The following is a 23991-nucleotide window of genomic DNA, read 5'->3' as shown; positions in this document are numbered from 1 at the left end:
GAACAAAACAAGGGTGGTGTGGCTCAGACAGGGATCCGATCATAACGCATCATGTTATGCAGTTATCCTTGGAAAGGGTGACTCAGGACTGTAGGTGACATTGAGCCCTACATACAACATACTTTGCTGGCTATGTTATTTGGTGGCTTTTTTTGTTACGGGAGCTGTCTCGGCATGGTAGTTGTAATTGCGACAGGGGGCTTTGTCAAAATCTGCCTGTCGTCTTCACAGTGTTTGGATGCAAGCCTTGCCATGTCCAGTCCCAAGAACGCGCCAGCACGCGCCGTGCTCACAGGTTGGCATTTCTTTGTGCTCGATTGGTAGTGGAGATTTTTAACTTTGGGATCGTCGCCGCCAACGAGCCGTCCGTATTACAGCCTCTTTCAACGGCGGCTTCAGGATGCTTGTGCCTTTGTCGTGTCTTTTTCTGTGTGGACTACACAAAGATGTACTTCCTGTTCCTTCTATGTTGTACCGTGTTTGTGGGCATTTCATTCCTCCGATGTACGTCGTAGATTGGTTTGCTCTGGCCCGTGAGGCTGAAAAAGAGGGGCGGTTGCAGGAAGAGCAAAGCCTCTGAGCTGCGATTGTGCGAGTTTTGATCTGCGGTTTCCTTTCCTCGTTGCCATCCCCCCCCCCCCCCTCGTTAGCCCCTACTCGGTACAGAGAACACCAAGACCCAAGACATGCAAGCTCCATGATCAACACGAAATACGCCCAGCCTGACGGGGTCCCAAACATGTGCAGAGTACGATGTACATGTACAGAGTACGTAGAAGGAAATGAAACGAATAAAACTGCAAACCGCCTCCCCAGATTCCTTGGTCCTCGTCTTGTCCATTCGTTCTGCTTTCACTGTCACCCAGCAGTCTGTTCTGTGTAATTCGAGGTATTAACCACCCACGCTTCTCTCCCTCTCTCTCTTTTCTTACAAAGCAGGGGCGTGTCTCTTTTGGATTTCGCTTCTCCTTATTCCGCATTTTCATCGCCTGTCCTTCCGTCTCTTGCTGCTTGGTCGTCTTTTCTTCGACAGGGTCTCGTACGCCCCGTCCTTCTCAACGATCGACGACTTCAACTTCACGACACCTCCATACATTTGATTTACGCCTTTACACAATAGGCCTCCGTCCACTCCATCACCCTCGGGCGTCGTCGATGACATTGTTGCCACGATGGACTCCCAGTTCACCTACATTGTCAGCAATGCTGCGCTCACAGGCATCATGATTCTGCCCGTGCTCGTGATCTGGGTGCTGTTCCTGTTCCAGGCCAGGCGGCGCCAAGACCCCGTACGCGACGGCGTCGCATGGCTCAAGGCCAGCTTCTTCTTCTTCTTTCTGAGTCTGATCATCACAACCGCGTCGGACGGCGCCATTGCCGCCGTGATCAACGACCCCTCCAACTTGACCGCCAGCACATTCAACTCGCTGGTCAAGGCCTCCGACTATCTGTCCATCGTGGCGGGCTACCTGGAGCAGCTGTCCATCATCCTCACGCTGGTGGCCCTGATCGAGCTGGCCTACGGCTTCTATGTCGCGCTGCAGCCGGCGGCGCACGACGCAGCGAACAGCGCCCCTGCTGCCGACGCGACGAAGGGCGACAGCGGCGCCGCGGCGACCCGTGGCGAGGACAGCCGCCTGGCCCATCACAAGATGGTCCGCATTGCGACGGCCGTCGTGGGCGTCGTCCTCCTGGCCCTGTCGACGGCCTGGTTCGGCAAGGGCGCGGCGGCGTACGTCAAATACAACAACGCCGTCTACAGCGACAACAGCGACAACAGCGACAGCAGCAACGCCAGCTACAACCGCGCCACCGCCGAGTACGTCGCGTCCGTCCGCATCGGGCACAAGCTCGGCGGCGCCTTTGACATTCTCGTGTTTGTGCTGTCGCTGCCGCTGCTGGGCGCGGCGGGCTACCTGGTGAGCCGCGCCCAGGGCCTGCCCATCAAGAACACGACGGTGCTGTACCTGGTGGCCGTCGTCTTCTGGTTCATCCGCTTCCTGTGGCGCCTCGTCTACAATGCCGTCTGGCTGCTGCCGCCCACGACCATGTATACGCCCCTCTGGCTCAACGTGGTCGACCCGCTGCTCAACGTGTGGACGTTTGTCATCACCATCATCCTGCTGTACATTGTGGGCGTCCGCCGCGCCGGCGGCTTGTGGTCGACGCCGCAGCCGTGGACGCAGTTCGCCGCGGACGGCATGTACGGTGGCGGCTACCAGCCAGGCGTCGCCCCCGCCGCCGGCGCCCCCTACCAGTACAACGGCTACAATGGGTACAATGTCAAAAACAACAACGCCAACTACGGGCCCGTGCCCCCGGGCGCTCCCGTGTATCAATTGCCGGGCCACGAGGCGCCGCGGCAGCAGTTCCACGAGATGCCCAACCCGGCCGCCGCCGTCTATCCCCAGGAGATGTACGCGCCGCAGATGCACGGCAGCGTCCCGCCGCAGCAGTACCAGCCATACCCCCCTCCGGCAGTGGCCTCCCCGCCCCAAGGCCATGTGGCTCCAGAGACGTCGCCGTCGCCCCTGACCGAGTCGGCGAACGGCGTCAACGCGACGCCTCCCCCGCCGTCCGGAACGAGTGCGTCGCCGCCTGCCGAGGTCAAGGCATGATTCGGTTGGTATCATGACGACGCTCCAAGGGGCTGAAGGCCATGGTCTAAAAAAGACCAAGACGAATTGAGCGAAGAGGGGGCGTGGAGTGGTACGATGCCATGCTGGTGACTTGTCGTCGCCGTCTAATAATGCTTTGGCAATTCCCTGTTCTTTAGTTCTTGTTTCCTTTTGTCGTCTCTACGTGTTCGCTTTCGTCCCTTATATATATCCCGCTTGCGACATGCACTAAATAAATACGATAAACAAAGACATGGCATGAGACTCGACGCGAGAATCGGGATGGATGTTTGTTTGTCTAAGTCTATGGACGTCTACCGGGTTTGCTATGGGCCGTCTGTCTAGCTCTAGCTCTCCTCGCCGTTGACAGGTTTCTCCGTCGTAAACGGCTCGTTCTTGCCCCAGACCTTGGCGATGAACCTGGAATGTTAGTCTGCATCAAGGCATCAAAGCATAACGTCAACAAGGACCACCATTGACTCACTTCGTATGGCTGCCACGTGCCGCCACTTCGCCCTTTTCGTTCGTAAACGTGATCGACGTGTACGCCAGTGTCTTGCCGACTGGGTTGTCAGTCCTTGAGTTTGGGGTGCATGAAACTGTCAGGGGTGGAGGAGCCCTACTTCTGTCCAAAACGGCCGTCGCCTTGATCTTGTCGCCCACGGCGCCGCCGTTGGCCAGGTACGTCACGTTGATGTCCGTCGACACGCCCGTGTTGAAGACGCCGTGCGACGCCACGGCCAGCGAGCCGCCAAGGTCGACCATGCTGGCAATCGTGCCGCCGTGAAGGATCTTTAAGCGGTTCTTACAATGCGTTAGAGGGAGAAACAGCTCAACAGTCCAGGTGCACCGCAACACCAGCCACACTTACTGTATGCTGCTGGGCAATGTCCAGCTCAAAGTCGACCTTGCCGGGGACGGCATGGGTGACGCGCATCTATGGCAAACAACAGTCAGTGACGCCAACGTCGACAGGATTCATCCGCACGAGGCCACATACGTGAGGTCCAAACAATCTGGAAAACGACGGCGGTCAGTATACACTGATCATTCGCGGGCTTCCACGGGGGGCCACATCACCGGCCACTCACGTCGGCTCAAGACCAGACTGCCTCATAAAGTCGCTCAGCACCTGGACACGGTCAGCATTGAGGTTCTTCGGTTTCGTGATGCCGTCCACAATTTGTAAGAGACGTGCTCCGGTCCACTTACAGCCTTGACGAACCTCGTTGGGTCCAGCTTGCGCGCGGCCATGTGAATCTGCGTGAGCAGGGTGCTTGATAGATGAAGGTAAGGACGGGTTGGCCCAATATCGCAGGCAGCAAGTGAACGACGAGGAGAAGAGAAACTGTGAACAGCACAAATTGATGAATGAGGTCAAACGTTGGCTTCTGGTTTGCACTTTCCCGGTTGGTATATGCCCACCTTCTCGGTCTGCGGTTCCGGGCTCCCTGCTGTAAATCGAATCATTTTCGGGTGATATTTGGGGGACTCGACCACTGTAATTCGCGCATTAACGCCCGAGGAGCCGACATATCCACTTTTACCTTCTCTTCAGGCTTGCCCCCGCAGCACGCTAAATATGCCGGCCGTAAGGCGCTGTGGCGGCTGTGACACGTGAACTGCGAAAACAGCTCCAGGCGGGCGAGGCGCTAATCTCGTTGTAGACAGGCAGGAAAAGAGCTTGCCAACGTGCGTGCATCCATTGATTGTCAAAAAGCACCACCAACCTGACGATCACGAGACGCAAAATATCGCGACCACCTCGACGGCCACAACCCCGACATATCTCCCCTATACCACTTTGACCGCCGACCAGACTGCGTGTCCTCCTCTCTACCATGCGATAGCGGTCACGACCGTCCGAGGCCGTCCGACTGCGACCTCTTCGACTTCGACCTCGCTCGCCATCCCCGTTCACGTCCCGTTTGGGGACCCCCTCTCGCACCATGGCGACCGCTCCCTCCCTCACCCTCTCCGACTACCTCGAGAAGCAGCCCGGCACCAGCTTCCGCCGCCTCTACCAGCAGCCGTCCACCACCCTCGCCATCTTCCGGCGCATGCTGACCCCCCTCGCCAAGACCTTTGTCCGCATGATGCTCTACCTCGACGGGCCGCTGCTGCTGGACACGCTCGACACCATGGTCGCCCCGGACGCGAAGCGCCAAAAGGACCAAGCCCTGTCGATTCTGCGGTCGCTCCACGTCGTGCAGATCACGCCCGCCGTGCGCGACAAGCCCCAGGAGATTATGCTGACGGCCAACTTCAAGAACTCGTTCCGGCTCGCGCTCGAGGGCGGCGGGCGGCAAAACAGTTTCGGCGTGCCGAGCGAGAAGCCCGTGTCGGCCGACATTGACATTCCCTTTCTCGACCGGTTTGCGCGGCGCAAGTGGGAGGACATTCTGCACTACGTCGTGAACAGCGTCGGCATCCCGGGGTCGAGCAGCGGCGGTGGCAGCAGCTACGAGGGTGGCGGCGGCGGCGGCGGCGGCGGCGGCGGTCCCAAGAGCACGGTCAAGGACCTGCTGCTGGCCGGCCGTCTGGTGGAGCGGCGCACGGGCATGCCGGGGGGCGTGGGCATCACCCAGACGGGCTTCACGTTTTTGCTGCAAGCCGCCAACGCACAGGTCTGGACGCTGCTGCTGCAGTGGCTCGAGGCCGTCGACCAGCACCACGCGTCGTCGGACGGCGGCACCGTCGACAGCGTGGACATGCTGTCCTTTTTGTTTATGCTGTCGACGCTCGAGCTCGGACGCGCCTACGACACCAACGCCTTGACGGAGCCGCGCCGCGACATGCTGCCCTCGCTCATGGACTTTGGCCTCGTCTACATCCCGCCGCACGAGCGCGCCTCCCAGTACTTTCCGACACGGCTGGCGACCACGCTGACGGGCGGTGGCGATGCCGACGCCGCCGGTGCAGGTGGCGGTGGCGGTGGCGGTGGCAGTGGCAGTGGCAGTGGCGGCGGCGGTCTCCGCAGCGTCAAGGCCGGTTTTGCGGCCGCCACGGCCGACAGCGTCGCCGCCGCCGGCCTGCCCCCCGTCTCCGGGGTGGACGCGCCGGCCGCCCGCAAGGGGCAGGGCAGCATCATCATGGAGACCAATTTCCGCATGTACGCCTTCACCTCGTCGCCGCTCCAAATCGCCGTCCTCGCCCTCTTTGTCAAGCTCAACCACCGGTTCCCCGGCATGGTCGGCGGCAAAATGTCGCGCGAGTCCATCCGCCGCGCCATCTCGTACGGCATCACCTCGGACCAGATCATCTCGTACCTGGCCGCCAACGCCCACGAGCAGATGCACCGCTACGCCGCGGCGAACCACCGCCCCGTGCTGCCGCCCACCGTCGTCGACCAGATCCGCCTGTGGGAGCTCGAGAACGAGCGCATGAAGTCGAGCAAGGGGTTCCTCTTTAAGGATTTCGACACCCCGCGCGAGTACGAGACGATGGCCCAGTACGCCGACGAGATTGGCGTGCTGGTCTACCGCAACGACAAGAAGCGCCACTTTTTCGTCACGAAGCACGAGCAGCTCGTGGCCTACCTCAAGGCGCGGAAGAAGGCAGAGGCCTAACGGACGAGCTCGGGTTTGCTTTTTTGGTCCTTTCTTGTTTGTCATTTTGCGTGGAGTTTGGCGGGACAGGTTAGGCAATATCAAAAGACGCAGGGCGGTTACTTAATTTCCGCGGATGCAGGAGTTCAGTAGAACAAAATACAACATATCATATCTTGTACACTTCTCGATACGACGTAAACGGGCCTGGGGAATGCATTGCTATTGTAGCATCGATGCCACGCATGTGATATGTCGTTGTCTTGTTTGTTTCACTCCACGACGGGCATGTCCATGGCAAAGCAACGAAACATTCGATGCAATAGAAACCGCACTTTAGGTCGTTACTTCTCTTTCACATACTTTACTTGCCTTTACAACAGGGCAAGGTGCACAAGTCTTCCTAAATGGCATCCCTCGTCTGATTGGCCACTTCAGCCCATTCGACGACTAACATGGCCGAACAGTAAACAAGATGCACAGCAGAGCTGTAAGGATTGTCGTTCTGAACCATGTTTCTGTACATCGATTATGAAGCGAGACATTTAACAATATATCAAACTCCGGTGCTTTTATGAGACGTCCCAAGATCAGGCCTGATGCATATGCGTTTTACCATGGATACCGAGCTGAATACTTTGATATTGAGACCATGTAGCCACTAACATCAAGATGTCCATGGACGAATTCTAAACATTACTTTTGCTATAACACCCACTCACTTTCTCTCGTGTCTCTCTTTTCTTCTTCACCCTCCCTCTCTATCGAAATCTCTTTCATATCCTTTTTCTTATTTCATCGTGGTATGTGTCTCTCTGTCACGCACGCTTCCAATTGACCTAAACGCCAAAGCTTAGCCACAACTTGTCCCAGATGTTAGGAATCATTTTTCCAACTTGTCTCACAACCATGAAAACTCTTGCATCTTCCACCGGGCAGATCTCCCAGGAAGAGCTGCCTTCCAATAACGGCAGTGTGCCTCCGCCAGGACGTAAGTGTCGGGGAAGGCATGACTATGGTGGGAGTTCAAGCACCCCACCTTCCACGGGGCAGGTAAACAGCCCTACGACCACGACTAATGGCAAGAGCAATCCAGGGCCTACCACAGCCATAGACGTTGCCAAAAGCGTCCATAAACAAACAGACAAATTTGTCCAGCGCCGTCTCGTCATGGAAAGACGTAGTCGCTGTTGCGGAGCTGCCTCCGTTGCGATACCTCCATCTCCTGTCACGATTCCTGCACCTGCCGTCCCAGTCGAGATTACGGCACCTTCGAGGCCTGTCTCCACGGTTACGGAGAGCGGCAACAACTATCAGTGATTCCTGGAAATTCTGCAAGCTGACGTCCGTCTAGCCGATGATGACAACCAACAACATTTGTACCGACAGCGAAAACGACACGGCCGACCTGCCGGTCCTTCGTTACATCTCCTATCCCATCAACAACAACATCAACAACAACATCGGTACCAACCTCAACTACCATTCATCGAATCCGATACAGTGGACGCAGGGTCTCGACGACTGCTTCGAAGAGAAGGTGACAGGCTTGCCGGCCGGTTATCCATTTCAGCCCCAGGCGCCGCGACCTAAGACGATGGCTTTCCGCCGTCGACGGACGGCGGCACTCCGCCAGAAGAAGTGGAAACGACTTCGGGAGCGGACGCATGCAACACGAAAGATTTTGCGCATGGCGAGCACCAATCGCGCGGTCTGTCTCGGCTTTCCGATGGATGCCAATGACAAGGAAGGTGAACACAAAATAGAAGTTACGAATGAAGACAGCCGCCCATTTCCAGAGTTGGTATCGTGTTCCGGATCGCCAGATTTGGACGCGGACTTTGACACTGCTTCGACTGGACCACCCGATCCTGGTGCTAGGGCTGCTTCCGGTGCAGGTCACAGCTACAATGAGCGTGACAACGGAAATACAGATCCTGGAGACAGCTACGACGAGAGCGAGTCGGATCTCGAGCGTACTGGCGGCGTGTCTCTGCTCGAGTTTGCTGGCCTCCAAGCCCAGCTGCCAATGGAGATGGGTCTTCAGGACGACTCTGGCGACATCTCAGATAACACCGACATCCACAGCCCAGATTCGTCCTTGGATGCCACTCCACGCGCCGTCCAAAGTGCCAACGTGCCGGGCGAAGAGCCATTCCAATCCGATACAGCCTCCGACCCCGGCTCCTCTACCTCTGATTCTTCCAGCAGAAGCGGTGGAGTCCAGTTCGTTTTGTATGACTTTACGTCGCCGGTGAACAGACGGAACCGGCAAAAGAACAAACGGCAAAAGAACAAATGGCAAAAGCTGGTCCACAAAGAAAGGACCATCCACAAGCTGCAGGCGCATCAGTTCCGGGCGCCGGATTGGACATGGATGCAAATGCAGCTGGAACGGCCCACGCGGCGAAGGGTGCACGACGACAGCCACCCCGGCTCGGCTCGTCTGCAACGTCAGCGCGCACTGATGGCTGCCGCGCCCCTCTCCTCTCCGTTCTATGGCTTAGACGATGAGCCCGGAGGGAACAACGATATGAACGTCAATTTGGTCTGCTCCTTGGACGATCCAGAATTCCTTGCGATCCACAACCAGATTATGGTGGAACGGGAGTTGAGACGACAGATTGGTCGCCGGACGGTCCAACACGATACACAAATGGTGTATCTACAGATTCTACTGCAACAAGTGGCTGCCGGTCAACCGCTGCAACGAGAGGTCGCCGAACGTGACGCCAGGGCCTTTTACGAATTTTTCTTTCAGCGCCAGGTGGCAGGAGAATCGCCTTTTTTTGACGCACATCCCCGAACTTTGCCCGCAATGCAACACTGGTTTTGGGAACGCGGCGTACCAGATGCTCCGCTCCGCGACGTACGACGTTTCGCTGAGCAGCATCGACGACAAGAGGACAACCGGCAGGATATAAGGGAACGTCTCCTGGAGGCTTATGCCCATGACCGACCGCATGAAACCGGCATGGGAGTGGAAATAGTGCCGGGACAGGCGGTCCCACGTCCGGTCTGGAATCCTGACAGTGGTGCTCAGAGGTTGGCGTGTAGATTAAGGGACATGGCGCAGGTCTGTAATATACAGGCAAACCGTTCCAGTCAACAAAGGCCATTGCTGAAGAGAAGACGGAGCGAGTAAATCGACATATCATAGATGATGGTCCACGACAGCATCTCTAAGTAGCATTTGCATTTACGAAACTGGTTTTCAAATAGATTTCTTTAGAAAAAAGATAGTGAAGAGGTTGTAACTTGAAGTAACTATTGATGAAACCTACAATGGTTTCTTTTTTTTTTTTTTTTTTTTTTTGAAAACAAAAAGAGAAATTATGGGATTTAAAAATTCACATTAAACAACACATAAGTAACAAACAGCAAGTACTGGCAACGATAATACACAGTGCTCAATCTGTAGCGGTATCACTGTTTTCTTATTATTTGTATGCCGATCCTGTCCATGGTCTACATCTACCGTTCTCGTATGCACTGCAAATCTCACTCCTCCCAACCTTCGATCTGAAAGTCAAAGTGCACGTCTCCCTCGCCGCGTGGGATGGGATTGCCATTGGCGTCCCACAAGGCCCGCTCGGTATACGACACGTTGCCCTTCCAGTCGACCAGGATCACAGTCTGCCGCTGTGTCCCGTACATGCCCGTCATGAAGCCCAAGGTCTGCTGGTCCGGCCGCTCCTCGGACGCCAGCGAGGCCTCGGCGCTCAACGGTGCCGCCGGCGTCTCGGCAAGGCTGTCTACGCCTTGCTCGTCGTCGACACTGGCGGCACACAGACGGGGCCCGCCGGCCACGGCCTTGTTCATGGACGCGCGGTGCGCCTGGTCGCCGATGGGGGGAATAAACACCGAGTGCTTGAGGAGCGCAATCTGTTCTTCAAACGAGAGGTCGGGCCGCTGTGGCAGCGTGTCGCGGTCGAGAATGGAAAACAGGGCGTCCCGCAGCTCGGCGGGCTGCCGCACGCCGGCGCCCGCCAGCGCCTCGACGGCCTGCTCGGCTTCGGCGTTCCGTTCCGCGTCGGCCTGCACGTGCGCTTGGGCCCGGGCACGGGCCTCGTCTTCCGCCAGCTGCCGCAGCGCCTCTTTGCCGTCGCGCACCTTGGGCCACACGTCTGGGTCGTCGTAGCTCGTGTTGGACAGGCCGTACACTTCACCGCGCCGGCCCGCAATCCACGGTACTTGAGCGACCTGGTCGACGCGGTTGGAGACGACGGCCAGCCCCTTTGTGGCCCGGCCCCTTCGCTCGCCGTCGGCGGCGGCGGCGGCGGCGGCGTCAAACAGGTTCTTTCGCAGCTTGCCGCAAATCAAGGAGAACCCCCCCACGCCCTTGACGCCCGGCCCGGACAGCATGCGTTCCACAAACTCGTCGGTCGTCTCGTCGCGGTCGGCCGTCAGCCACGCCGTCACCATGCCGCCGCGGCTGCGCTGGCCGTGGATGGGGTGGGCGGCGTCGTTGGGCGTGTCTTCGCGGAAGTTGGTGAGGACGGCAAAGTGGCCGGCCGTGGTGATGCCGATCCACGTGCCGTGCTCGTCCCGCTGCAGGTCGCGGGAGGACAGGATCTTGTGCGTGGTCGCGGGGTCAGGGTGTGGTGGGGCCAGCGAAGCAGACGGCGCCGGCGTACCGCTGGCTGGTGTGCCGTTGGATGGCGTGTCACTGGACGGTGTTCCTCGCAGAGTGCCGTTCGGCGTCACCGCCGACGACTTGCCTGGTGTCCACCAGTGGGGCCGGGAGGTGGGCCGCAGAATAAACTCATCGCGGTTGTCGATGACGATGAGGGCATAGTCTGGGTGCGCCGTGGTGAGGAGGACGATGCACATACTGGAGTTTGGTGGCAGAAACGAGTGTGTTGGTGTGACGGGCAGCGAACGCTTGCCGTTCAACTTTAGCGAAACTGAATTAGACGGCTGAGAGCCTGTCCTGCCCTTATATATAGGGGAAGGTTGCGAATCGAGTGGGACAACGGCAGATGTCACGGCATCCGATATCGTCCCGTCTCGTGTTGTTGACGTTGTCCCCTGATATGATGTCCGGAATGAGGATGGTGGGCTGACGTTAAGAGCCAAGGACATAGGCAAACGACAACTTTGCTGCGTTGGGCAGAACGGAAGGAGGGACTGGGAAGATCTGCCAAGGGAAAAAGCGTGTCATGAAGCGGCGCGTCAAGGAGGCTGAATACAATAGTCGAGGATGTGCTTGTCTGATGTCTGGTGATGCAGCGATGCAGCTTGGTTTGGTGTTCATGTGATGCGCCGGCTCCTTCCCCGCAGAGAGTGGCACTAAAAGTGCTGGAGAAGGCAAGAGCAAACCGTGAACTTCTCGTCTAATGGCAGGCACGAGGGGCGAAAGCAGTCAACGCCAAGCAAAGTGTAAGAACAAGAACCGAAGCAAGAAAAAGTAGTGAGATATTGAAAAGCGTGAAGCTGCAAGCTGCAAGTCTTGCTGGCATCTGCAGAAGTGCTGTCTCTGTGGCGCCTCCACGTGTAGAACCGTTTACCGCTGCTTTTAGCTGTGAATGGAGTAGCGTTCGAGGCCTTGGCCCGTGATGAATGGACGTGGGAAATGGAGACCGTTGTTGTCTCACTTCAAGCAAGCCAAGCCAGTCACAGCTATCATGAGAGTCCCAACTCGAGCACCGAGGCCATTTAGTTGTCGCTGACTTGATACATTGCTTGGAAGGTCTTTAGTGTAGTTTACCGTGGCTCCACCTAGGCAAGACGTCTCCCACACCATAACATCCACCAAAGCGGAAAGCGTCACTAGCACAATGGCATGAGTCAAACGAAACAAATAGCACGAGGTAGAGCCGCGGCTATTCGATGTGCGATGAAGACGTTGGGACTGGGTATATGAGTCGTCAAGCAGGACGTAAAGGTGGTCTCACGTTTTCAATCAAACGAGGTTGGTGCGACATACACATATAGCGACGCTAATGACACGTTTTTATGCTGAGTTGTCAACGAGTTGCTTTTTTAGCCTCACTTGAGGTTCTACACGGGATTCGCGTCCCATCGCAGAGCGACCGCTTGGAAATTCCCCGTCAACAAACAAAGTATATCTTGTCCAAGGCGTATGGCGATCTTCCATGAATCATGTCATCCTTCCCCGGATTTTGACTCGAATCCACCTATCTAGGCCCGTGGCTCTGGCATTCATAACTCTAAGCATAGTTTATCAACACCGTCCTAATCAATACTTCCCTACCAGATTAATAAGAAATGAAGTTGAAAGAGCGACATCGAAACGCAACTAAAGTATTGGTCGAGTACGAATAGTGGCATGCAGACCGACTTACAGGCGTGCATGCATGAACAAGCTGTACTGTGAAGAAAAGGAACGTGATCAGACAACGCGAACCGCAGGAACGTCCTCTTCGAGTCGCCTGCCAAAGCGAAAAAAGAGGCATAAAACTAACTCAACAAAGCATAATTCGCCCGACGCCCCGACCCTGGTTAGTAAAGTCTCCAGAATATCCAGGCACCAGGGCCTCCGGCGTCATTTTCCGGCTTGCCTTTCCCGTCTCGTCTTTCGTCCCCTTCCCCACGCTGCGCATTGATAAGCCCTGTATGACACCTTGTCTGATCTTTATTTAGTTTTAATCGTCAATACATGCCCCCGTACCTGGCTGTTCTAAATTAGCTCCCCAAGGTGATGGGTTTGGATTCGGACGACACGCTGGCCTGTTGAGTAGATATTTTTTGGCGTCTTTTGTGTTGACTCGTAAGATTCGCATACGGTAGTCGTGCCTGCCGTCCTTTGCTCCTTCCCTCTTGCTTTTCATTAGTGGCTGGCGCTGGCTCCTGCTCTTTCGTATTATGGTAGGATTCGAGCCTTCCAACTCGGGAAGCTGTGCGGCGAAACACCCTAAATGCACGGTCATCCCCAAATCTTACGTTTCAATCGGGCCAATATTCACCACGTCGCCAGAGCCCTTCGTCGTCAGCTTCCCTCTTTGCGGACATTATCAGCATCAGGTAAGACACCTACCACGTTCTTTTTTTGTTTGTCGTTCGTTATATCCATCGCCATTTCAACGCCTCTCTCTTGTCTTGTTTGGCACTTTTGTATTTGTATATGACCTGGGGTCGCTCCTTCCTTAATTTGTCGTTTGTTGACTCCCTCCTTTAATTTCGTGTTCCTTCCATTCCGTCCCTGTCGCTCCTTCCTACCCAGCCATTCCGACGTCGATGCGTCCTGCCGGCGAAATCTGGGCCCTCCCTCTCAATCTCCACCATGGACTTCTCCGGATGCCATGACGACGATTCGTTCGGTCCCGCCGTCCGGGGCTGCCGCGGTGACTTTGACTTTACCATTCGCTTCGAGCAGCTCGTCCTCGGCATCATCCCGCCCGCCGTGTTTGTGCCGCTCGTTTTCCCACGCCTGCTACACCTGTGGCAACGGCCCAACATCATCGGCGGTCCCATATTGCGAGCCGCCAAACTTGTCGCCATCTTCGCCCTCGCCGGCCTTCAGCTCGGCCTCCTCATCCTCAGTGCCTCACAGCCCGGCAAATTCAAGGCCCTGCTCTCCGCCTCGTCAGCCCTGGGCCTGCTGTCGTCAATATGCATATTCATACTCTCTTACGCCGAGCATACCCGCTCGCCACGGCCGTCCATCCTGCTGTCGAGCTATCTCGTGCTGAGCGTCCTCTTTGACATCACCTTGGCCCGCACGTTCTGGATGGCACGGGAAGACTCGCTAGCCGGTGCTGGCAGCCGCGTGTCCTTGGTCGTGGCCGGCTACGACCTCAACTCGGCTGAAACCATCTTCTGCCGGCTCTTCTCGGCCGCTCTGGCCTTCAAGGTCGTCCTGCTGCTGCTCGAGTCGGTGCAAAAAAAGTCGATTTTCCGCCCGGATGCCGGTTGGAAGGCCGAGGAGCACAGCCCTGAGGAGACCAGCGGCCTGTTCGGGCTGGGTGCCTACGCCTGGCTTAACACGATTTTCTTAAAAGGCTACAACACAGTCCTGACTATTGACGACCTCTTCGCCCTCGACTACTCAATGTCCACGCAGCGCCTCGAGGCAAAGCTCGCCAAGTATGCCAACGACCTGCCGCCTCCCAAGGAGGGTGACGCGCCCGATGCGCCCCGCAGTCTGTACAACTTTGGCGGCAAGAAGCACGGCCTTACGCGGGCTCTTGTTAAGGCGCTGGCTACCGAGTTCTTGTTGCCTATTGGGCCGCGCCTGGCCTTGTCCGGATTCCTGTTCGGCCAGCCCTTCCTCATCAATGCTGCCCTGACCTACCTCGAGCTGCCTGCCGACGTGGCCCCGCGGGACCACGGTTACGGTTTGATTGGTGCTACCTTCATCATCTACCTCGGTGTCGCTGTATCTACGGCGGTCTACTACTACTACATGGAGCGCGCCATGTTTATGGTCCGGGGCGCGCTGGCTGGTGCCGTTTACCGCAAGACTACCGAGCAGCGCCTCGACGCGGCCGACGACGCGGCCGCCCTGACGCTGATGAGCACCGATGTCGAGCGTATTCGCACTGGTCTGCTCACGATCAACGAATACTGGGCCAACATCATCCAGGTCACCCTCGCCAGTTGGCTGCTCGAGCGCCAGCTGGGCGCCGCTTTCGTCGCGCCCCTTGTTGTTATCCTATGCTCCATCGGCGCCATTGGCTCGCTCGCCTTCATCACTGGCCGCCGTCAGAAGGCCTGGATGGCCCTGATCCAGAAGCGCGTCGGCATGACGAGCAATGCTATTGTGCACATGAAACACCTCAAGATCTCCGGACTGGCCGCGCCTGTCGAGACTCTGATTCAGCAACTGCGCCTGGACGAGCTTGCTATGGGCTCGCGGTTCCGTATAATTATCTGCTTCGCCGTCACGGCTGCCTACTCGCCGCAGATGCTATCACCCGTCTTTGCATTTGTCTTTACAGCCCGTTCGCTCGATACGGCCAGCGTCTTTACAGCGCTATCCTTTGTTATTCTCATCACCATGCCTTTCATTATGGTGCTACAGGGCCTACCAACAGTTGTGTCCGCGTTTGCCTGCCTGGAGCGTGTACAAGAGTTCCTCGAGAAGCCGCCACGCGAAGACTTCCGGACACCGTTGACCGAGACACGCGAGACGCTGAAACAGCCAGACACCAGCGAGCCGGGCGAGAGTGATACCGTCGTCATTGACGCTGCCAGCCTTGGCTGGGGGGACGACAAGTTCAGCCTGCCTAACGTTCGCCTCGCCATTCCCTCGTCCAAGCTCACCATTGTCGTCGGCCCCGTCGCTGCAGGAAAATCTACACTTTGCAAGGCTCTTCTCAGCGAAGTGCCTTACCTCAGCGCTGGTAGCTCGCTCCGTGTCGACCTGCGTACGCACAATGGCCGCCTGCGCCGTATCGGTTACTGCGACCAGACCCCGTTCCTCTTCAACGCAAGTGTCCGAGACAACGTCATCGGCCTAGCCGGAACGGATGCCGAGTTTGACGAGGCTCGCTACCGTCAAGCCATTGAGGCTGCCATGCTGCTTCCTGACCTCGCCCTTCTACCGCAGGGCGACCGCACCAGGGTCGGCAGCAACGGTATCACTCTCAGCGGCGGCCAGAAGCAGCGCGTGTCTATTGCGCGCGCCCTGTACGTCGACACGGATCTCTACATATTTGACGATGTTCTGAGCGGTCTCGATGCTGATACCGAGGAACACGTTTTCAACCGCATCTTCGGCGCCGATGGCATCCTTACCAAGCAGCGCAACGCCACTGCCATCTTGTGCACGCACTCCGTCCGCCATCTTCCGGCGGCCGAATATGTCGTGGCTCTTGATGCCAAGGGCGCCATCGTTGAACAGGGCTCGTTCGAAACGCTACTAGCGAATCGCAACTATGTAGCAAGTCTCGGCGTCAAGGACAAGAGAAAGAAAAAGGGCGGTGCTGGTGGTAGTGTCATAGTAGAGTCCGGTGAGGGCGGAGAAAGCAGTGATCTAGACTCGGCCCAGGACTCGGCCCATGCGTCTACCGATGGCCCCATGGCAGCCGCAATGGCTGGAAGGGACGGTGGTCGCGAAGAGCCAGCTGACACCGACTTGACGGCGGCCCGGATGGCCGGCCGTGCACTCGGTGACAGATCGGTATACAAACACTATTTCGTACGCATCGGGCCGTGGCCGCTCATAGCGTTCGCCATCTTTGGTCTCTCGTTTGGTTTCTTGTACAACTGGGGCAACATCTGGCTCAAGTTCTGGGTCGAGGACCGCGTGCGCATTCCGCACGCCAACTACTCCACCGGGTTCTACCTAGGCATGTACGGCTTCTTCCAGGCGCTTGGCCTCGTCTGCCTGTTCATCGTCAGTCTCGTCAACTTCCGCACCGTCGTCCAGATTTCCGGCGCCCGTCTGCACCTTGAAGCCCTGCAAACCGTTGTCCGTGCGCCCTTGCGGTTTTTCACCAAGACTGACAACGGCATCATTACAAACTATTTTTCGCAAGACATGACCCTCATCGACGGCGAACTGCCCTCGTCGCTCACCAACGTCGGTGTGGGCTGGTTCTTGACCCTGTGCACCGCCGCGGTCATCGCCACGTCGTCTCCCTACTTGGCCATCTGCTACCCATTTATCGGCGGCATCTTTTTCGGCATCCAGAAATTCTATCTGCGCACGTCCCGCCAGCTACGTCTCCTCGACCTCGAGGCCAAGTCCCCGCTGTACTCCCACTTCCTCGACACGATGAAGGGTCTCGCCACCTTCCGTGCCTTTGGCTGGGTGACACCGGGCGTGGCCCTCAACGACCGCCTGGTCGACCGCTCGCAGCGCCCAGCGTATCTGCTGGCCATGATCCAGCGCTGGCTGACGTTCTCCATCCAGTCTGTCATGGTCATCTTATCCACGACAGTTGTGACGCTGGCTACGCAGCTGCGCTCCAACACGGCGTTCACGGGCGCCAGCATGATTCTGCTCATGAACTTTGGCGACGTGCTGTCCTTTATCATGTACGCGTACACGATGCTTGAGACGTCGCTGGGCGCCATCAGCCGCCTCAAGACGTTTAGCGAGAACGTGCACGGCGAGTCGTACGACGACAACGCGGACGAGAACGTCAAACCGCCCTTGGCGTGGCCGACACGCGGCACCATCCGACTGAACAACGTGTCGGCGACATATGAGTGAGTACGACGGTGTTTGTGCTGAAATGGAGATGAAAAGTGCCTACTGACCATACACAGCGACACATCGAGCGAGTCGAGCGACATGAGCAAACCGCCTCAGATGGTTCTCGACAACATTAGCCTGACGTTGCGTGCGGGTGCCAAGGTGGCCATCTGTGGCCGCACAGGCAGGTGAGCGGCCCATCCAAAGCCATGCTCGTGTGAAAAGACGCCCCTTCTGCTCACACACTTTTTAGTGGGAAGTCTTCCTTTATTCTGCTGCTCCTGCGTCTTCTGGATCCGTACGCACCAGGAGACGGTGGTGTCCCCGAGAAGGATGTGTCGGCATCAGACCAGGATACGAGTCTGGCTGCCGATGGCGTCTTCATCGACGGCCTGCCCCTGCACAACATCGACCGCCCCACGTTGCGCGAGCGTGTCATTGCCGTCCCCCAGGACGCCGTATTCTTGCCGGACGGCACCTCGTTCCGCCAGAACCTGGACCCCTTCGGTGCGGCCGATGCCAGCATGTGCCAGGCGGCGCTCGAGACCGTCGAGCTCTGGCCGTTTGTGCAGGACCGTGGTGGACTCGAGGCTGGGCTGGCGGCCGACACCCTGTCGCAGGGCCAAAAGCAGCTGTTCAGCCTGGGCCGGGCCATTCTGCGCCGCCGCGTCCGTGCCGCCGCCGAGCTGTCTGGGCCCGGTTCCGGAATATTGCTACTGGACGAGGTCTCGTCTAGTGTCGACCAGAAGACGGACCGCGCCATGCAGACCGTTATCCGCGACGAGTTTGCAGGCTACACGGTGATCATGGTCAGCCACCGTCTCGATATGGTACTGGCGACGTGCGACACGGTGGTGGTGTTGGACCAGGGCCGGGTGGTTGAGACGGGCGTGCCGTCGGAGCTGGTCGAGTCCGAGGGCACAAGGTTCCGCGAGCTATGGCTTGTCGGGAAGAAGGCCTAGGGTAGAGTGGGTGAAGGAAAACAAAAGAGTGAGTTTGACATGTATTCTTATGTGGGCTCTGGACATCTTTCCTCATTTTCTGTATTCTACAATCTTCGCTTAACGATATTGAGCCCCGTTCCTGCATTTCTCTCCTTTCTCCCATGTCGTATATCTCGGCATCCAATTCAGCTCAGTCTGCAAAACAGGTGGTCTACGAAATGTGCAAATAGAAACGTATACGAAGAGACAGGCTATGCAGTGACCAGTTGTTCTGATACACAAAAACGTAGTCATCGGAACAACTAAGCTGCTGCCTATGACGGGCTTCATTGTTAAACGTCGCTTGAGCTACTTCCACGTCAGCCTCATCGAGTCACAGACGTCCGAAATGACGGAGAAAAGTACAAACAAAAACAAAACGGAGTCCCGCTCCGCAAGGCGCCGGTGAAGAAACCACAGTGGCTTCTTGCAAGGCCAGGCTGCCAACAATAACGACACCTTGCACAACCACACCACAGACGCGCGACAGGGCGACGAATACCAAGACTTAAAAGAAGACGGTCATCAGGAAAGTTGACAATGCTCTGGTTGTAATTAATCGGCTTTTTTGCAGTTGTCAATTCCTACAACTCCACACTTTCTTTCTTTGTTCTACTCTTGTTGTCTCAGACAAGGACAACGTCAACTCATGACCGAGTGAGAAAGCACTGCCTCTTGTCCCTATATTCACATTGGTCCTCACCATCGCGGACCTTCCGACGTCCTCTGGCCAGTTCACGTCTCTTTGTTCCTTGCATTGCGGCTCTATCTGGTGAGTACGTTTCCGCTGTCGCTGCTTCAGTTATTTGCTTTGCCTCTCCACCGGCCGTTTTCTTTCATCTGCCCTTGTCCACCTGCCGCACTTACACCGCCGCCATACCCCACTTCCCCTGCCGAACCGCCTGTGCGTCCGCCTGTGGGCGCAGGATGACGTAGCCCGTCTGGTGGCCTTATTCTGTGGCTCCTTGCCAGTCGGCTCTGTGCGCTACGGGGGCGTTAGTGCGCCTTACAGTGGTCCTCCCCCACTCGCCCACCAGCCGCATTCTCCGCCAGGCTGCTTTAGGGCCATTTAGGGGCATTTCGGTCCAGGCTTGTCAGGCGGCAACGCCTCGTGTCTCTTAGCGATCTTCACCTGTCCAACTTCGTTTTCTGTCGCCTGTCCCGCAAACTGTCGCCCCCCTCTATTACCCGAAAAAGGGTCACCTGCAGGGCCTTTGCATACGCTTGTCCGATAAGACTTGTGTGTTTGACCGGCCGACGGCCCCCGCGCACATCGTCCCTCGTGGTCATCTTCCTTTGCAGGTGAATCGTCTTACAGTGCACCCGCAACCGCTTACCTATTCACCATTCACTGCAATACCCACTACAGCTCTGTTGTCCACCGTAATTACCTGTGGCCCTTTCCCGTGCCCCGCCGCCAGCCGCGTTCGCTCTTGCCGTTGTCTGCGCTCTGACTATCTCACCTCTACGTCGTTCTTGCCTCTACTCTTCTTTTGTTCTCCATCTCGTTCTTTTGTTCTTTTCCTCAACCACGGACGGTCACAGTCTACTGGCGACGCAATAGACTCCTCGCCCGCATTCCTTTTGCCGTCTCCTTTGTCACCTTACGACTGCGGACAAACGCGCCTCGTCCCCGCGTGCGCACGCTCCTTTGCCGTAAATCGCAGTGCGGCTCGTTTGCCCGTTGCTTACTTCCTTTACTTCCAGACTGTTTCGACGTTCGACCACTTCAACTTCTTTCTCTCGGACTCCTCAGAAATACCACCGCCATGTTCGATGTCCTCCCCAAAGCTCTGGCGTAAGTCCCTCGAGGAGCCGCTGTCCTCTTTGTCGTTTTCTAAACATCGTCTCTAACTCGGACTTTTCTCCAGGTCCGTCGCCTCCTTCCTCTTCCCCGTCTACGCCTCCTACAAGGCCCTCAACACCGCCGATCCCGCTCAGCTCACCCCCTGGCTCATGTACTGGGTCGTCCTCGCCTGCGTGCTGCTCGTCGAGTCCTGGACCGACTGGATCTTGGTCTGGGTGCCGTTCTACCACTACTTCCGCCTCTTCTTCTTGCTGTACCTGGTCCTGCCGCAGACGCAGGGTGCCCGCGTCTTATACCAGTCCCATGTCCATCCCTGGATCGTCGAGCACGAGACCCAGATTGACGAGTTTATCGGGTCCGCCTATGCGCGCCTGCGCTCTGCCGGCATGCACTACCTGAAGCAGGCCATTGCCTACCTGCGGACCGCGCTGGGGCTGCCGGCAGCGCCAGAGGGGCCGCCGTCGTCGTCGTCTCCGTCGTCGTCTCCGTTTTCGTACGCTGGCGCCGCCAGCGCCCAGTCCTACACCCAGTCCCTGCTGGCCCGCTTTGCGCTGCCGAGCGCCCGCTGGCCGGGCGGCGCCATGGGCGCGGCTGCCGCCACGGCGGCCACCTCGTCGGGCATCCCGCACCCCGCCGCGCCCGGGTCCGGCACCGACTTTTACAGCATGCTGGCCACCGCCGTCGGGGCGCTCGGTACGGCCACGGGCGCGGCGGGCGCGGCGGGCGGCGTGGCCGCCGGTGCCGCCGCCACGGCGTTTAGCCGGGGCCTGGGCCTTGGTGGCGGCCAGGAACACGACCACGACCACGATCACGACGCCAGGCAGACCATGGCCGCGTCGGGCACGCTCGTGCCGCCACACATCCAGGACGCCGACCGCGCGTCGTTCTTGGCCACCCAGCGCGACCGCCTGCGCACCCTGTTGTCGGCGCTCGAGCGCGAGGCCGCACAGCTCGACGAGGAAGACGAGGTGCTGTCCCGGACGGCGCCCCTCTCGCGCCCGCTGAGCAGCGCCAGCGGTCTGAGCAAGAGCCGCAGCGAGGCCGACTTTGAAAAAATTGACGCCGAGAGCGGCACGGAGGAGGACAAGCCGGTGCGGCAGCGGCGGCATGGCGGGGCGACCGGGGCGACCGGGGCGAGCGGGTCGGGCGCAGGTGGTGGTGGTGGTGCATCGGGCGACGCGCATCCTAGCGCGGGCGGCCGCACGACGAGCGGGTCGTGGATGCCCTGGGGCTGGCGGGGCGGCGGCAGCGAGGACACGACTGCGCCCGTCGGCGACACCGGAAAGAGCTCGTCCGTGGAGCAGTAGATCATCCTGGGCCGCTCTCGCTTGCCTGCACGCTAGACTTTATTTTGTTCAATGTACCTCCACACAACGTTTGTTTATTGTTTATTTTCAGGCGTTCTATGGGTTTCATGTGTCTCCATGTCTTGATATCTGGGCAGGGTCATATTTTGTATTTTATAATATCGTCTACATTTTACTCCCCACGCGCACGTTCAAGGCAAACTATGGATAGACACGGTGCGCCATACTGGGTCCTCGAAGCACCGGTTCAATAGAGAACTTTTCTCGGCGCCTACATTCGCTACAGTCATTGGCTGTTCGATTGTTGTCGTTGTATATGAGGTGTTGTTTGGTCTGTGTTGTCGCTACGTGCGTTCTATATGTTGTCTCAGGACTCTCCCGCGCCTATCGTACAAAGATTCCGCGCAAGCCATCGCTCGCCGCCTACCGCACCACCTTGGATGTGCTCGAAGACGTCGCCGTCGCCAGCGCATACGGATACACCGGCGGCGAGTCCTTGCGCAGCCAAATCTGCCGCTTCTTCTTGGTGACGACGTGCTCCACCCACACCTCGCGGCAGTACTGCTTCTTGAAGGTGCGGATGAACCGCGGGTCCCAGAGCTCCGACGCGACGCCCAGGTCCTTGCAGCACCGCATCATGGCATTCGACTTGCTGCCCTCGCCGGCCGTCGCCACCCCGTCCTCGCCGCCAAAGTACGCACACTCGCCCCGCGCCTGGCCGACAAACCGGCCGTGCACCACCAGCGCAAACTCCCGCGAGACCACCTTTTCGCCCACGGCCAGTTCGCCGCGCGGCGCCAGGCCCCAGCCACCGGGGCCAAAGGCCAGGTTGAGGATGCGGCGGTACTTGATTTCCGGCAGGTAGATGATGCCGTCGGGCTTGATCTCAATGTCCTCGGGGTCGAGGGGCGTCATGAGCACGCGGGCCACCTCGGGCGCAAAGGGCGTGGTCGACAGGCCATGGAACGACGCGGACCAATCGACGGCCGGGGCATTGGGGTCGGCCGCCGGGCCCTGGGCAGGGCCGGCGGCATCGGGGAGGGGTGGCGCAGTCGGGTCGAACGGCGCGGTGTCTGGGCTGGCTGGTTCGGCCGGTGTCGCAGCTGGTGCGGGTGTGGCAGCTGATGCGGGTGAGGCACTGCGGGCGGCAGCGGCTGTGCGCGTAGAGTGGATGGGCCGACTCGCAGAGGAGGAGGAGGATGTCTGTGCGGGTGACGCGGTCTTGACGGCCCCGGCCGGCCGCGATGGCCTGCGCGCGGCGGTAGAGGAGGCTGGAGCGGACGTGGACGCGAAGCGAGAGACAAATGCGAGGCGCTTAGCCGCCGCCGCTGGCACCAGCGCGCGAACAGCGCGCGGCATAGACATTGTCAAGTGGAAGCTGCGAGTGATTGGCGAGAAAGGAAGACGGGTTGCAGCCGATGTGCGTCGCAAAGGAGGTGTTGTGCGTTGGCGAGAAGAGGTGCTGCTTTGAGGAAGAGCTTTCTGAGGTGGCTGGCAGCGAGGCGAGGCTGCGCCAAATGCGGCGCTAGCGACGGCGTGCAGGGCTCCACCACAGTCGGATAGCAGTGTCACTGCTGCCATGTTCAGGCACCATGGCAGTCTTTTACAGGCAAAATAGAAGGCACCGACGAAAACAATATTAATCGCCGTAAAGAGAAAACCATCGGCGACATAACCGAGTCGAACAACAATATAAAAATTGTGTACACAACTCACCACAAACCGAGCATAAATGGCAAAAAAAGACAAAAAAATCAGTGATAAGAGTGGGATTCGAACCCACGCCTCTTGCGAGACTAGCATATTCACGCTGTTCGACTCGAATCCGGAAATTCTCATCTCGAACCTGAAGCTAGCGCCTTGGACCGCTCGGCCATCTTACCATTCGCTGATTTGTGGAAGTCCGGGTCCGGTTTAGAGAAGAAGAAGGCAAAGTGCGGGCCGAAATGCGGGCTGACAGCGCGGACGAAATGCAGTACGAGGACACGCCACGCGATGGGGTGACCAAAATGAGCAGAGTTCTACCAACGCCGATACCTGGCTACGCTGTAAAAGCACATAAGAAACACATCAGAGTTCAGTATAGTCCTCCGTCCGGCTTCACTTTCCCGGCTTCACTTTTCCGGTTCCACGTCCTTTGTGCTTGTGCGCTCGTCGTTGTTGTGTGCCTTCCAACATGCCCGGAACTTTTCCATCTACAAAACATCAGCCCACATGTCATGTCACCATCGACGGCACCGGTCGGGCCATGATGCTTGCGCAGTGCAGCCGGGCAGACTCACCTCGTCTTTGCATGCACGCCAGTCCTTCTTCTCGTAGTAGCAGTCGGTGAGTTTGGCATTCTCGTCTGAGAGCGCAGTCGAGTGTCAGTCAAGTGCTGCCGTATCGAGCCCTCGTCAATACCAAAATACCAATTTTGGAGGTGCCTACCTGCACAGCCTGTACTGAAGATGCGTTGTTCCCTAGGAAGATGGCGGTATTAGCTCAAGAAAATAGCCGATGACGAGATATAACCAAACAGCAACTCGCCAGCTCGTCTCAGATGCCAAACCTACCACTCGTCCGGCTCGTCGTCTTCGGCCGTGGCCGCTTCAGCCTTGCTCTCGTCTTTCGTCATGCCA

General features: G+C 58.0%; 8 protein-coding genes and 1 non-coding gene across 9 annotated transcripts; 4 read left to right on the top strand and 5 right to left on the bottom strand.

Moving 5' to 3' along the window:
• Positions 1-1172: 1172 nt before the first annotated feature.
• On the top strand, positions 1173-2618 carry SPBR_04242 (uncharacterized protein; the record flags this gene model as incomplete). Its single annotated transcript, XM_040762525.1, has 1 exon — positions 1173-2618. One exon carries the CDS (start codon positions 1173-1175, stop codon positions 2616-2618), a length of 1446 nt encoding a protein of 481 aa, XP_040621590.1.
• Positions 2619-2965: 347 nt separating this feature from the next.
• On the bottom strand, positions 2966-3872 carry SPBR_04374 (esterase; the record flags this gene model as incomplete). The annotated part of the gene is made up of 7 exons (XM_040762657.1): positions 2966-3038; positions 3103-3181; positions 3242-3410; positions 3490-3555; positions 3619-3634; positions 3710-3750; positions 3831-3872. 7 exons carry the CDS (start codon positions 3870-3872, stop codon positions 2966-2968), a joined length of 486 nt encoding a protein of 161 aa, XP_040621589.1.
• Positions 3873-4567: 695 nt separating this feature from the next.
• SPBR_04204 (transcription initiation factor TFIIH subunit 4) lies at positions 4568-6187 on the top strand (the record flags this gene model as incomplete). Its single annotated transcript, XM_040762487.1, has 1 exon — positions 4568-6187. One exon carries the CDS (start codon positions 4568-4570, stop codon positions 6185-6187), a length of 1620 nt encoding a protein of 539 aa, XP_040621588.1.
• A 3480-nt stretch (positions 6188-9667) lies between these two features.
• SPBR_04264 (uncharacterized protein) lies at positions 9668-10999 on the bottom strand (the record flags this gene model as incomplete). The annotated part of the gene is made up of 1 exon (XM_040762547.1): positions 9668-10999. The coding sequence occupies one exon, from the start codon at positions 10997-10999 to the stop codon at positions 9668-9670; it is 1332 nt and encodes a 443-aa protein (XP_040621587.1).
• A 2413-nt stretch (positions 11000-13412) lies between these two features.
• On the top strand, positions 13413-18235 carry SPBR_04036 (ABC transporter; the record flags this gene model as incomplete). Its single annotated transcript, XM_040762320.1, has 3 exons — positions 13413-17287; positions 17348-17461; positions 17527-18235. 3 exons carry the CDS (start codon positions 13413-13415, stop codon positions 18233-18235), a joined length of 4698 nt encoding a protein of 1565 aa, XP_040621586.1.
• A 1790-nt stretch (positions 18236-20025) lies between these two features.
• SPBR_04262 (uncharacterized protein) lies at positions 20026-21370 on the top strand (the record flags this gene model as incomplete). The annotated part of the gene is made up of 2 exons (XM_040762545.1): positions 20026-20054; positions 20128-21370. The coding sequence occupies 2 exons, from the start codon at positions 20026-20028 to the stop codon at positions 21368-21370; spliced, it is 1272 nt and encodes a 423-aa protein (XP_040621585.1).
• A 423-nt stretch (positions 21371-21793) lies between these two features.
• SPBR_04363 (uncharacterized protein) lies at positions 21794-22735 on the bottom strand (the record flags this gene model as incomplete). Its single annotated transcript, XM_040762646.1, has 1 exon — positions 21794-22735. The coding sequence occupies one exon, from the start codon at positions 22733-22735 to the stop codon at positions 21794-21796; it is 942 nt and encodes a 313-aa protein (XP_040621584.1).
• Positions 22736-23128: 393 nt separating this feature from the next.
• Positions 23129-23253, bottom strand: SPBR_09483. Its single transcript has one exon. It is a non-coding gene; the product is annotated as a tRNA-Leu (tRNA).
• Positions 23254-23484: 231 nt separating this feature from the next.
• SPBR_09184 (uncharacterized protein) lies at positions 23485-23987 on the bottom strand (the record flags this gene model as incomplete). The annotated part of the gene is made up of 4 exons (XM_040767310.1): positions 23485-23565; positions 23653-23717; positions 23801-23832; positions 23926-23987. The coding sequence occupies 4 exons, from the start codon at positions 23985-23987 to the stop codon at positions 23485-23487; spliced, it is 240 nt and encodes a 79-aa protein (XP_040621583.1).
• Positions 23988-23991: the final 4 nt, after the last annotated feature.

This window comes from Sporothrix brasiliensis (assembly GCF_000820605.1).
Source record: "Sporothrix brasiliensis 5110 chromosome Unknown Cont16, whole genome shotgun sequence".
NCBI lineage: Eukaryota > Fungi > Ascomycota > Sordariomycetes > Ophiostomatales > Ophiostomataceae > Sporothrix > Sporothrix brasiliensis.
This window is presented reverse-complemented; position numbering and strand designations above follow the sequence as displayed.